The 14,397-nt window shown below is 36.0% G+C and overlaps 1 protein-coding gene across 7 annotated transcripts in view; it reads right to left on the bottom strand.

Moving 5' to 3' along the window:
- Window positions 1-14,397, bottom strand: part of LOC122435863 (probable ATP-dependent RNA helicase DDX4) — a 57,337-nt gene that overhangs the window by 15,804 nt on the left and 27,136 nt on the right. For 4 of the 7 annotated variants that reach the window (XM_043459951.1, XM_043459954.1, XM_043459955.1 and 1 more), the window contains 10 exons: window positions 12,399-12,518; window positions 11,371-11,451; window positions 10,013-10,060; window positions 8,132-8,179; window positions 7,981-8,028; window positions 7,271-7,413; window positions 6,502-6,654; window positions 4,529-4,683; window positions 1,950-2,079; window positions 404-570 (listed from right to left, as the gene is read on the bottom strand). In XM_043459951.1, the coding sequence (XP_043315886.1) occupies window positions 404-570; window positions 1,950-2,079; window positions 4,529-4,683; window positions 6,502-6,654; window positions 7,271-7,413; window positions 7,981-8,028; window positions 8,132-8,179; window positions 10,013-10,060; window positions 11,371-11,451; window positions 12,399-12,518 (1,093 nt within the window). The remainder of the gene's footprint in view (window positions 1-403; window positions 571-1,949; window positions 2,080-4,528; window positions 4,684-6,501; window positions 6,655-7,270; window positions 7,414-7,980; window positions 8,029-8,131; window positions 8,180-10,012; window positions 10,061-11,370; window positions 11,452-12,398; window positions 12,519-14,397) is intronic. The other 3 variants (XM_043459952.1, XM_043459953.1, XM_043459956.1) reach the window with 3 other exon arrangements.

Here is a 14,397-nt window from a genome sequence, read left to right as displayed (position 1 = left end):
AGACCACACAGTGTATATATGATACTCAGGTATCTGTCAACAATTAGTACATACATTTTCTAACACAAGTTCAATTCCCCCAAACTCTATAATTTGGGGTCGAAGAGGGGGCACCACCATAAAAATAATTTCATTTAGTAAGCACTTACTAAATCCTGGCGAGGTGCTACGTGCTCTCATTTTCTCACTCACACAACCACATACACTCTAATAAAGTGTGATGCTAATGCAAAGCCAGGAATTAAGGTAAGAAACAATGAAAAATATAGTAAACTTTTTAGAAATACTTTTACTTTTAAACTATCCATGTTATCATCTCTCAAGAATAAGATATTCACATTGTTTCTCCTGCTGTAAAAGCATTTTAGTACACAGCAGCCACTTCTAAGAAGAAAAAATTTACCTCTGAATTTCTTCTGGAAAAGTCGCACTGAACATAAGGGTCTGACGCTGTTCCTTTGACGGCATTCCTGGGCAGGAAATTAACTTTTTCATCTCTGGTCCAAAACCCATATCCAGCATGCAATCAGCTTCATCCAAAACTAAGTATTTGACTTGTCTGAGACCAATCTTTTAGGATATTTTCAAGGGTTAGAGCAGAGAATGCATACTAGTTAGTACAGTAGTTGATATATTAAATGAAAATATTCTCATCAAGTCTAACTATTAATATATTCTCAAAGATGAAGATTAGAAATCAATGCATACAATGATGAGACCACTGTTATGGTTAGCTAGTAGTATTAGTGTTCATTTCATTTCTCAATTTTGTCTTATAAAACATTTCATAAAACTGAAAGAAACCAAAACATTTAGATCAGTATTACACAATAGACCTTTCTGTAATTACTTAAATATTCTATATCTTCAGTATTAGCCAGGGGCCATATGCAGCTATTAAGCACTTGAAATGTAGTTAGTGTGCCTGAAGAATGAACTTTTAGTTTTATATCAGTTAAAATGTAAATATCCACACGTAGCTAGTGACTACTGTATTGGACAGCACACATCTAGATTCTATCATCTGATCAAGTCAGGCTATTTAGTGTAAGAAATAAAATTTCTTAACAGCATGACATTATCAAATGGCCTATAACTGACAAATTTATTTCTAATGCCTTTAAACCCTTAATAAAACCCCGATTCTCTAACCACTCAGCAACAAATGGAAAACTTTTCTTACCTATCATGAATATTTAGTGCTAAAAACAGAAGCACATATTTGCAAAAAGAAAACAAGTGATTTTGTTACCCTATGGAAGATGGGAAACAAGGTGGGAAATCAAGGTGAATTTCTCTGGATACTCTTAATAAGTACCATAAGAAAAATTCCTTTCTGCAGAAAGAGCATATTTTTAATAATCCCTTTAAAGAACAGCCTTAAAAAGCAAATCAGGGTCATGAAAGTGAACTGAAAATACTGATACAGAGATGTAATAATGTGGTATGTGAATACTGAAAATAAATCGCCCTAAAATCGCTCTCCAAAGACAGAAACTTAACAATCCTGGATAATATCACTCTCACACTTAAAACAGGAGACACAATTACTGATACCACAAAGGTTTTCTTCCAGGGAAAAAAAAAATGATTTCCTCAAGACATATACGAAACTAGAAAAAAGCACTGACTTCATTTTTCTCCCAGTAGAGTGGGTCTAGGATATGGATTCTGGATTCAGATCCAGATTCTAACCCTATCACTTACTAGAGCTAACTTAGAGATTAAAATAAATTACATAATCTCACTAAAAGTTTGTTTTCCCGAGTATAAAATGGAAAATACTATTTACCTATTTGTATTAAAAGAAAGCATTCAAGGAATCAGATGGGAGCCTAATATACAAATGGTGCTGTAATGAACATACATGTCTTTACACAAGTTTCTCTCTTTCCCAAACAAAACAATTACTAGTCAATCTCACAACACTGTATCCCTCTAGAGCTTACCTTTTCTTTGCCTATGATATCCATCAGTCTCCCAGGAGTAGCACATAATATATTACAGCCTTGTACTATTTGTCGAATTGAATGCCTCAACTGGGTTCCCCCATATGTGACAACTGCTCTTACGCAAGTCCTATTGACAATAAAAATAAATGTCATTTTCTAGTTGCTTGAAAATTAGTCATTTGTTTTTAATGAGATGTAAAATGAAACCCATGAAGAAAAAGCTAATACATTCAACATTCTTTTACAATTCTTCCCAGAAAGTTGAAAAGCTGAGGGAAAAAATATTTGCAACCTGCCTGACAGAGCTCTTCAAAAACAGTGATAAACACAACCAACACCCATACAACAGGCCAACAACATGAACAAATGTTCATTAAAAATACAGACGGTTTTTAAACACTTTTAAGTTCAATATTACTTTTTAAATCAATAAAGCAAAACAAATGAAGTCTAACAAAATTTTCCCTTAAGTGTGATAATGCCATGTCAGCCAGTGTAGGGAAACTGGCACTCAGGGGGATAAACTGATATAATCTCTTTCACAATTTTAGTCTCTCTTAAAATTTTAAAACTTATTTTTCCCAAGAAATTCACATATAGGAATTTTCCCTTCAGATATATCCCCACAAAGGGGTAAAGATGACTGTGTAATATATTCACTGCTAACATGATTTTTAGTATCAAAAGACTGAAAATTATCTAACAATAAAAAACAGAATTATAGGCCTTCCGTACAAAGAACACTGAGCATCTATAAAGATGAGTACAGTTCTATAGTAAGTGTTAGCTCCACATATACCATTTTTTTTTTAAAGGATGGCAACCAAGCTTAGTATGCTAAGATTTGTTGAGAGGAGGATTAAAGTGCATACATGTGCACCAGCTCTTTCTATACTATTTCACATAAAACCATAATAGTGTGTAAACTTTGAAGAGGAGGATTAAAGATAGACAGTTAGACACTTCTCAGTTTTTTGCCACAAAAATGTTCCAACAAATATCCACATACTAATACACATTTTGTACATACATATTATCTGAAATATCATTATTGTTTTTTTTAAAAGAAAACTTTTATCTTTTACTTGATTTAAAAGCTCGAAGAGCAACACAGTACATGGGGGTCAGTAAGAAATAAACACTGGTATAAGCAATGTACATCTACTTCTTACAAAAAAAGATCTGTCAAGCTTGACATTAAAAGAATTTTAATAATTTTAGTTTTTTCTCCTCTAATTTCAAATAAACTGATTTATACAAATTAAAAGCTGAAGGTTCTAGATCAAAAGCTCTAAAGAACTGTACAGAAAAAGACTAATATACCAACAGATAAATGGGTAGACAACAAATGGATAATTCACAGGGAAAATGTACAAAGCATTCAAAAAGTAGTTCAGCCTCTCAATAACCAAATAGATGAAAACATGAAGATAGCTGTAGTGATTTTAAAATATGTACACAAATTCTTCAATACACCTTCCTTTAAATATAGATCCTAACTCCCTCCTCCAAAGATGTGTGCAAAGCTGGCTTCATAGGTATAGAACCTGTGCTGTAATACAGAGTCCTATGCTTAAAAAAGACCTGAACTTGGTTTAATATTCTATTTGCTGCTTTAAAATTCTTCATAATTTTTTAACAAAGGACCTTGTACTTTCATTTTGGGCTAGTTCTCGCAAATTATATAGCCAGTCCTGACGATGAGCTAGATTTAGTGACCTGTTTAGTAAGGAACAGAGTACAGCAAAAGTGACTGCAACTGTCTTACAAAAGTCACAGAAACCTCCTCCTTGCTCTTTCTCACCGACCCTTCAATCTAAGTGAAGCCAGCTGTCACTTCCTAGAGACAACCATTCTTACAGAGAGATCCAATAAAGCCAGATGACTGTAATTCTGGATGACATCTTGTCTGCAACCTCTTGAGATGCCAAGCCAGAAACACCCAGCTAAACTGCTCCTCAATTCCTAACCCTCAGAAACTGTAAATAATATGCATTGTTTTGAGCAACTAGGTTTTAAGGTAAGCAGCAACAGATAACTAATCCAATACCAAATAGTGGCAAAGTGTATAGTGAAGCTGGCATTTTCAAATACTGCTGGTAGAATGCAAGCTTTAAAATAACTTCATATTTTGAACATTAAATCTATAGAAACAACTTAAACCTCCCAAATAGAGAAATAAAATACAAACACATGGACAATCTTACAGTCATTAAAAATTACGTCTGACTGTTAAATAAGCAGTTATCCATTTTATGAAGTTACGGGTTAAAGGAGAGAAAACTATTAGGAACACCATAAACTCATGTTTAAACATATACTTAAACACTACCAGAAAACACATGAATATGTACACGGTCTTATCGTTCTACTTCTATCACCATCTGATTTTTAATAAGCATTTTAAAAAATAGATTCTATAAACAAGATTATGAAAAAGTCAACTTCAGTCAGGTAACACCACATTAAATTATATGACTGCATTCTTACTCATGTACTGAGTTCCTCCCCAAATAAATACAATAATCCTCTAAAGAAAAAAACTTGTTTGTGAGTGGCATTCCAGATGTACTTACCCAAAAGAAAATTTTCTGGCTTCCGTATAGATCTGACTGATCAACTCTCGAGTTGGTGCTACAATAATACACTCTGGTTCCTGCAGTTCTTTAGAACGACTGGCGGTTATTCCATCACGCATCATATGAGCCAAAATTGGCAAGAGAAAAGCTGCCTAGAAGTTAAATTGCATAACTTACAAATTTATAGGGCATCATCCTTTTCCCTATGGCAACCTATTCCTCATGTCTTTATATCCCTTAGCTGCTTCTTTCATCTTTTTGATAAATTTAAAATGCAAAAGGGAAATAATATTTATTTCAATGAGTATCTAATACTTTGGTCGTCATTCTCATATTATACAATATAAAATGTTTGATAAAGTTAATCTATCTTATGAAACTATCTTTTGTGCTTTTTAAAAAACAAACACAACCAAAGATTCTACATAAACAAACATTAACTTATTTTGAGAGGTAAATGAGGAATGTAGCATTTAGTATAAATGATTCCTTTTGAGGTAGAAATAAAATCAGAATGCATGACAAAAGTGGTCCACAAAACAGAGCAAAAATTGGGAAAGCAGTCATTTGATTTACTAAACATATCACCCTCATAAATGTTACATATGGCAAGAGAAACTTTGTGCTACAGTTTTCTTATTAAATAAGACACTAAAATCTACCTCCACAACCACATGTAAGTCACACATTAGCTGCTATATGGTACAGCTTATTTTCACTTATTTTCCTTTCAACGCTACTATGGAGAATTTTTAAGACTAATATAGTATGAAGCAAGACTAGGATCCTGGAAATGACAGTCTTTAGTGCTCATCTCATGGAACCCTATTTAATTCACAAATCTCACAGTTTAGTCCTAAGACCAACTTGGTCCCATCAGAGATCTTTTAGAATTAGCATAACCAGAGGTCACTTCGTACTAAGGACCAGGTACAGTACATAGACAACAACAGTACATACAGCTATTTCTCATTCTCTTGACTCCAAAACTGTATCAGCTATTACACTGTTGTTGTTAGTCGCTAACTCGTGTCCAACTCTTTTTGACCCCATGGACTGCAGTACGTCAGGCTGCTTTACTGTCTCTCGGAGTTTGCTCAAACTCATGTCCACTGAGTTGGTGATGCCATCCAACCATCTCATCCTCTGTCACCCCCTTCTCCTCCTGCCTTAATCTTTCCCAGCATCAGGGTCTTTTCCAATGAGGTGGCTCTTCACATCAGGTAGCCAAAGTATTGGCGCTTCAGCATCAGTCCTTGCAGTGAATATTCAGGACTAATTTCTTTCAGGATCGATTGCTTTGATCTCCGTGCTGTCCAAGGGACTCTCAAGAGCCTCCTCCAGCACCACAGTTTGAAAGCATCAATTCTTCGGCTTTCAGCCTTCTTTAAGGCTCTCACATCCATACATGACTATTGGAAAAATCTTAGCTTTGACCGTAAGGACCTCTGTAAGCAAAGTGGTAAATTTCTGCTTTTTAAAATGCTGTCTAGGTTTGTCATAGCTTTTCTTCCAAGGAGGAAGTGTCTTTTAATTTCGTGGCTGTAGTCACCGTCCACAGTGATTCTGGAGCCCAAGATAATAAAATCTGTCACTGTTTCCACTTTTTGTTTTCCATCTATTTGCCATGAAGTGATGGGAAAAACTTTACATTACATAAATTATTTTTCCCATGCTCTTATAATCAAAGGTCTCATAACCTTTGGTGCTTTGACTCTCAGGTATTAAGTATTATGTCCCACAGAAGGAGCTGAATACACTTATAAACATCTATGAACTGCAAAACACTACTCTAGAAATAGTTCAAAATTCTTTCGTCAAAAGTACACAAACTTCAATAAAACCAGCAATCAGAGACAAAAACATGAGTATTTATGACAGTTCACTAAAATCATCTACTTGGGAAGAACCAAAGTTCAAAAAGTGACAGTTTGAATACTGGGCTAAATACATGTAGGGAAGTGACTTACAGTCTTTCCAGAGCCTGTCTGAGCACAAGCCATCAAATCTCGTCCTCTTAGTATAATAGGAATACTGTATTTTTGCACAGGAGTAAGCTTAGTATAACCAGCTTTAGCAATGTTGTTATTCAATATCCAACAAAGATTAGCTTCTTCAAAAGTCTAGAAAAAATCAGGGGGCAGTGGTTAAATGCCATGTATCATACACTAGTCATGCCATAAACATATTCCATTTGAATTAGTTTCAAGTTGTTAATTCTACTTTATATCATACATATGCCCCCATTCAAAAGTAATATCTAGAACCTCTATGCGACTACTCGATAGAATTAAGGAATATTCCATATAGACAATGGCTCTAAAACCTTTTTCAGCCCCCTTAAAACCTGTGAGATACAAATAACTCTGATTAATAAAAATGGTTCATTATCAACAGGGAACTCTGGGCTCCCCGATTCCTTAGAAAATCACTCCCCTAAGACGCACTTTCTCACATACGTAGAAAGCAGAAATACTGAATCTTTAGGAAAAGTATCCTTTTTAATAAATTTAAATCAAGTTTCCATCCTAGTTTGAGGAGGTGGGGAGGAAATATAGTACCCTCCCTTTCAACACAGCAATGAATTATAATGTAGATGTTAGATATGATTCTAAATTTCTCATTAAATACTAAAGATGAAGTTTTTGTATTCTTTAATATCAACTTAAAGAAATGTTCCAAATTTTTAAAAAACAAAGTTTGTCTCACAGTCATTACAGAGACAATTATTACACTGACCAGAATTGCTGGTGGTGGATCATGTCCAGATACTTCTACAAGAATAGTATCATATTTGTCAAAGTTTATGCCTGTCTGATAATGTGCAAAGATGGAGTCCTCATCTTCAGGTGGAGGAGGTGGTATGTAGGTCACTTTTCGACCTCGGAATTGAAAAGAAAATTTACATTATAAGGATTAAGATAAAAATAAAAGAGAAAACAGACAAAAAGCAACAAACTCAAATTCAAAACAACATGCAAATTCCTGGGCTTCGCTGGTGGCTCACTGGTAAAGAATCCACCTGCCAATGCAGGAAATACGAGTTCAATTCCTGCCCCAGGAAAATCTCACATGCCACAGAGCAACTAAGCCCATGCGCAGCCTGTGCGCTAGAGCCCAGGAGCTGCAACTACTGAGCCTACGTATCACAACTACTGAGGCCCGTGCACCTTAGAGCCCATGCTCTGCATCAAGAAAAGCCACCACAATGAGAAGACCACAGCTAGAGAGGAGCCCTCAGTCTCCGCAACTAGAGAAAAGCCTGTGCAGCAACGAAGACCCAGCACAGCCAAGAGTAAGTAAATAAAATTACCAAAAAAGGTCCCAAGGTTTACCATTAAAGTTTTTACTTCAAACTTTTTAAAGTTATCTCTTTAAATATTCTGCATTTGTATATATATACACGAATGTAATATACATTTATGTGGATCACACAAAAATTAATATACCCTTAGTGTCACCACTTTCTCCTCCTTTAGCTTCTGACTTCCAAGAATCTTAAAAGGAATCAAACGAAAACAAGACAAATGTTTTTTAAAATCGAGGGGTAAAACAATACTCACTATAAAAATCAAATACCTGATCTAAAGTAAAACTTACTTTTTCCAGAGCCTGTAATTACTTCTTCATTTAAACCTTTGTAACCACCTATTAAAGAAATACACAGTGACAGCCAGTCAATATACAAGACTGTGTATATCTTTATTTTTGTTGCTTGTTTTCAAAGAGAAAAAGTTCTAAACATGGATGGTCCCTTCAAACAAATAATATTTTGAGACAATTAAGATAAATAGAATCCTGAATATTTTAAGTTCCCATAGCATTCAAAATGCTGACTTTATGCAGATTACAATGTTATAACATATTAGTATCTCCCTGTTTAAGCTGTTATGTCTCTTTCCTATTCCTACATTCCTCAACAAAGGAATGTATTTTCTAAGAGGAACTACAAGTCCATCTCTGCTTAGTCCATATAGGTTCTATGATTTGCTAGGACTCAGAATACAGTCAAAGCTATGGCTGTGACTTATTACATAGAAAAGATATGAAGCAAAATGAGCAAAGGAAAGAAGGGTATGGAGAAAAGGCCAGAGAAGACCAGGTGCAAGCTTTTAAGAGTCACTCCCACTGGGGTCATACAGGACGAGTTGTGACAACATGCTGAAAATGTTTACCAGAGCAATTTAGAGATTCAATATCCAGGGTTCTTATGAGGGGCTGATAAAGCAGGCAGGCACCTTCTGCCTGGCATGTACCAAATTTCCCAACTCCCAGAAGAAAAGGGGGTATTCATCATAAACCACATTGTTTTACAAACCATTTAGGTACAGTGGACCACTCACACTGGTTAAGGGTGTTGAGACCCCTCCCCAAATCCAAGTTCCCAGAAGCCAGGGAAGGGTCTTGTAAGAAGGACTTTCCAAGAAGACCAGTCAGGTCTACCATGTTAACTCTTTTCCACACACTACCTTTCTGGTTTCTAGACAAGGAGTCACTGACTGTGCCACTTTCAGGTACTAACACAGAAAGAATCAGGACTGTACTAGCTTTGAAAGGCTAACACATAGATAGCACTTTTATATGCGCACTCTCTAATTTTCTTGTCCTGCATGTCCACAGGTCTTCAAACCCCTTTTCAAACAAGATCTAAGAATTTGTATAAAATATGGTTTAGCCATTCATAATCTTTTTCTACACTGGAGAAACCAAGAATCTGAAAGAGTGAAGCAGGGAAAAGTGGTTCAAGCGAACTGCCACTCTGAATGCTCTCAGACTAAAAATGATCACAGAATTTTTCAGAGATATTAAACAAGCTTTCTTGTTTTCCTAGTCTGGAAAATATTTTAACTTTTATATGAAGTTTAAGCATTTTTAACTCTGAGATTTTTTTTAATAGTATCAAATTATCTATACTGAACTTTCTTTTTCCCCTACACCAAGCTAACTATCTCATAAGAAAGATTATTTTAATATAAGAATCTGTAAACACAGATTACATCTCAGTCTTTAACATTTGCATGGTAACTCCCATTTTATGGTTATGTTATTTATTAAGCAGTTATTTACTGATGAATTTTAGGTGACTTTCAGTTTTCACGTATTACACATGAAGCTTAAGTGAACATCCTTTTACACGCACTGAGCATATACACCTACAGTATATAATGGAACTGCTGGATTAAAGAGTAGTAGTAAACAACTGGCTTCCCCTGGAGAAGGAAATGACAACCCACTCCAGTATTCTTGCCTGGAAAATCCCATGGACAGATGAGCCTGGTGGGCTATAGTCCACAGGGTTGCAAGAGTCAGACACAACACAGCGACTAAACAACAACAGTAAACAACTTCTCCAAACTGGCCGTGCAAATGTATACTCCTCAAAATGTGTATAAAAGCACCAACAGTTACCTTTACCTTCAAAAATTAAACTTGGATTACAGTCATTTTACCCACTTACAGGTAAACCAAATAAGAACTCACCTCGTCCACTTCTACGACCTCTTCTGCTTTGGAAAGTGTCACCATTACCTGTAAGGCATTGTTTTACAGAAATATTCAGAGGAAACACAGCTCCTCTTCAAGCACGTAAAATATATAGCTATTTCTTTTCAAATACTGAGTAATTTCTCAGGATTCCTAGACCCTTAACCCACCCATCTCCTAATTCTATGTTTAACGAAAACCGTTTTCTCGTCTGAACATTTTGTTTAAACACTTCATTTTTTAGGGCAATTTCAGGTTCACAGAAACATTAAGAGGAAAATGCAGAGACTTTCCAGATACTTCCAGTCCTCACACCTGCATACTCCACACCCCCCTGACATAATCAACGCTCCCCACAAGAGAGGTATTTTGTTACAGTTGATAAACCTATACTGGCACATCACAATCACCCAAAGTCCATGGTTTACATTACAGCTCATTCATGGTACTGTACAGTGTTTTTTATGTTTGCAAAAATGTATCATGGCATGTCTCCATCATTATAGTATCATACACAGTAACTTGACTACCCGAAAAATTCTCAGTGCTCTGTCTGTTCATCCCTTCCCTGACCCCTAGCAACCACGCAATTTTTTTCAGCCCTCTTCTTACAGTTTTGCCTTTTACAGAATGTCATACAGAGTTGGAATCATACAGTATACTGTCTTTTCAGATTGGCTTCTTTCACTCAGTAGCACATATTTAGAGCTTCCCCAGTGGCTCAGCAGTAAAGAATCTGCCTGCAATGCAGGAGTCACAGGAGACGCAGGTTCAATCCCTGGGTTGGCAAGATCCCCTGGAGGAGGGCATGGCAACCCACTATAACATTCCTGCCTAGAGAATCCCATGGACAGAGGAGCCTGGTGAGCTATAGTCCATGGGGTTGCAAAGAATCTGACACAACTGAAGTGACTTAGCATGCATGCAGTACGCATTTAAGGCTCCTCCATGTCTTTTCAGGCTTGATGTAGCTCATTTCTTTTTAATACCACAGTTCATTTAACTACTTTTAAACATTTCATCAACAGGATGCTTCTTGTTTTTCCCCACTTTCTCATCAAATTCCCTCAGAATCCTTTCTTTGAAACCAAAGGAAACTTCATTTTCCTTCTTCTAATTAAAAGTATAATTTATATCTCAAATTAACTGGTAGATAAGAAAGAGGGAATAATTCTCAGAGCACAAATGTTATAAGGGAGGAGAAATTGTCCATTTTCTTTTTGCCTACAAATCTACAAAGCAGAGATAATCATGAACCAATCTAATATACTTAAAAATATATATTAGGTTCAATAATCCTAGAGCTAAAAGCAAATGTGAATGATTAATATTCAGTAGTAAATTCAATTTCTCACCTGCACCACTTAATGCTGATCTTCTAGAACCAAAAATGCCACCAGAGCGCTGGGTCCTCTCATCTTGTTCATATTCGCTCTCTAGATTTACAGATTAAAAATTTAGATTATGTTACTTTTAAAAACTTTTAAGTCATGCAGTAAACAGAAAAAAATCAATTTATGGTGCCATAAGTTAAAAAGATGCAGGATAAAATAATTTAAATTTAACAGGAATCATAGTGGTTTTGAAGTATCACACAGAAGGATCGTTCCATAAATTATTTCCTTCAATTATACATTACTTTCTCAAAATTTTATTAAAATTATCTTATAAAAGTAGTCAGGGCTAATACTGCACCAAAATATGATATAAGCAAGTTAAATTCCCTTTGAAAAACAGCACTGTTGCTGCCCCTCAAAATTTCACATTACATAATCTTAGTGCTTATTCTCCAGAATAGCATCCCTTCGTACCCACTGCACTCAAATCAAACTTTATCAGTCTTAAACAGCAACTCTGTGGATCTCTTCACTTTTTAAAAAGTGACAATTCACGAATCTGCTACATATCTATTAAATCGTTATATCAATTTACGTTTTTAGTTTCACTATTCTGTTCTCTTCTGTTAAGAGAGACATGCATTCCAAAAGTGACTTCAGGAGACAATATCTTAGCACCAAGGAAAGACGACTGGAAAAATTCAGGTAGAAAGCCACACTGGTATAAGACGGTATAATGGAATCATGAGAATGCCACTTATTTGTAAGGTCAGCCATCTTTATCAAAGCTCTAAAACGCTTCACAGCATGTAATATTAAAGAACTGCATCACATAAACTGTTAGAAAGTTCACATATTCTCATTTAATCTATAAGGAATTACATATGTCTACAAAATAATATTTTGCATAGCATAAGTGATTATGTACCTACCAGCCATTATACTAAACCGTTCTCATAAAGTCATAATAATCTTATATGTGATAGGTGTTATTTTTAATCATTTCTTTAATAAATGAAGCACAGTATTTGCAATCCACTACTAACTTGGACTTCCTAGACCAAATCCTCCACGGCAACCTCGGAAACTACCTCTTCCACCTCTTCCGCCTCTTCCACCTCTTCTGGACGATCCTGAAGCTTCTGAATCATTGCCGACTTGATAACCTATAATATTAAAACACAAACACACAAACGACACAAAAACCAACAAAGAAATCTTGGGGACATGGTGGCCAAGTTAATTTAAGCCTTGCATAATTCAACGACTTTAATATTTTAAGTCATCAACAGATAGTTACTAAAGAGAAATGCTGTGTTTGACCTATAACTGTTCAACTTTACCAGTAAATAAATAAAAGCTATGATCTTTTTTTTTTAAATCCACTGTTTGCTTTGCAAACAAAACCTAAAAATGACTAAAAAGAAAAAGTGACACCTATAAACACTGTGGTGTTGGAGAAGACTCTTGAGAGTCCCTTGGACTGCAAGGACTTCAAACCAGTCAATCCTAAAGCAAATAACTCCTGATTATTCATTGGAAGGACTGATGCTGAAGCTGAAACTCCACTATTTTGGCCACCTGATGCGAAGAACTGACTCATTGGAAAAGACCCTGATGCTGGGAAAGATTGAAGATGGGAGGAGAAGGGGATGACAGAGGATAAGATGGCTGGATGGCATCACCGACTCAATGGACATGAGTTTGAACAAGCTATGGGTGTTGGTGATGGACAGGGAAGCCTGGTGTGCTGAGACCACAGGGTCACAGAGAGCCTGAGTGACTGAACTGAACTGAATGTCCTGAAAATATCCATTAGGTCTAACTGTCCTAATATGTCATCTAGGATCTCTGTTGCCTTATTGATTGTCTGTCTGGAAGATTTGTCCACTGACGTCAGTGAGGTGTTCAAGTCTCCTCTATTATTGTATTCCCATCCATTTCTTCCTTTAGGTCTGTTAGTATTTGTTTTCTATATTTCAGTTCAGTTCAGTTGGGCAGTCTTGTCTGACTCTTTGTGACCCCACTGGACTTCCCATCTCTCAGAATTTTCCACAGTTTATTGTGATCCACACAGTCGAAGGCTTTGGCATAGTCAGTAAAGCAGAAATAGATATTTTTCTGGAACTCTCGTGCTTTTTCGATGATCCAGCAGATATTGGCAATTTGATCTCTGCTTCCTCTGCCTTTTCTAAAACCAGCTTGAATATCTGGAAGTTCACGGTTCACGTATTGGTGAAGCCTGTCTTGGAGAATTTTGAGCATTACTTTGCTAGCGTGTGAGATGAGTGTAATTGTGCAGTAGTTTGAGCATCCTTTGGTATTGCCTTTCTTTGGGACTGGAATGAAAACTGACCTTTTCCAGTCCTGTGGCCACTGCTGAGTTTTCCAAATTTGCTGGCATGTTGAGTGCAGCACTTTCACAGCATCATCTTCCAGGATTTGAAACAGCTCTACTGGAATTCCATCACCTCCACTAGCTTTGCTCATAGTTAGTGATGCTTCCTAAGGCCCACTTGACTTTGTATTCCAGGATGGCTGGCTCTACACTATCATGATTATCTGGGTCATGATCTTTTTTGTTCAGTTCTTCTGTATATTCTTGCCACATCTTCTTAATATTTCTGCTTATGTTAGGTCCATACCATTTCTGTCCTTTATTGAGCCAATCTTTGCATGAAATATTCCCTTGGTATCTCTAATGTTCTTGAAGAGATGTCTAGTCTTTCCCCTTCTATTGTTTTCCTCTATTTCTTTGCACTGATCACTGAGGAAGGCTTTCTTTCTCTCTTTGCTATTCTGTGGAACTCGCATTCTTTGGAATACCTTATTCTTACTCTATTTTATCTTATTTTATGACTGCAGATAGGATATCTGCCATACATCTACTAACTCAACTGCATGGAAAGCTGTTATCTTCTGTATGCTGATTTCACAATCTAACACATTATGATATTATTTTCAGTGGTTGATAAACTATGTATTCTTTTGGATTTTACAAATATATAATCAAGTCATATGCTGTACTTTCTTGTCAAGGTCCTG

Source organism: Cervus canadensis, chromosome X (genome assembly GCF_019320065.1).
Source record: "Cervus canadensis isolate Bull #8, Minnesota chromosome X, ASM1932006v1, whole genome shotgun sequence".
Lineage (NCBI taxonomy): Eukaryota > Metazoa > Chordata > Mammalia > Artiodactyla > Cervidae > Cervus > Cervus canadensis.
This window is presented reverse-complemented; position numbering and strand designations above follow the sequence as displayed.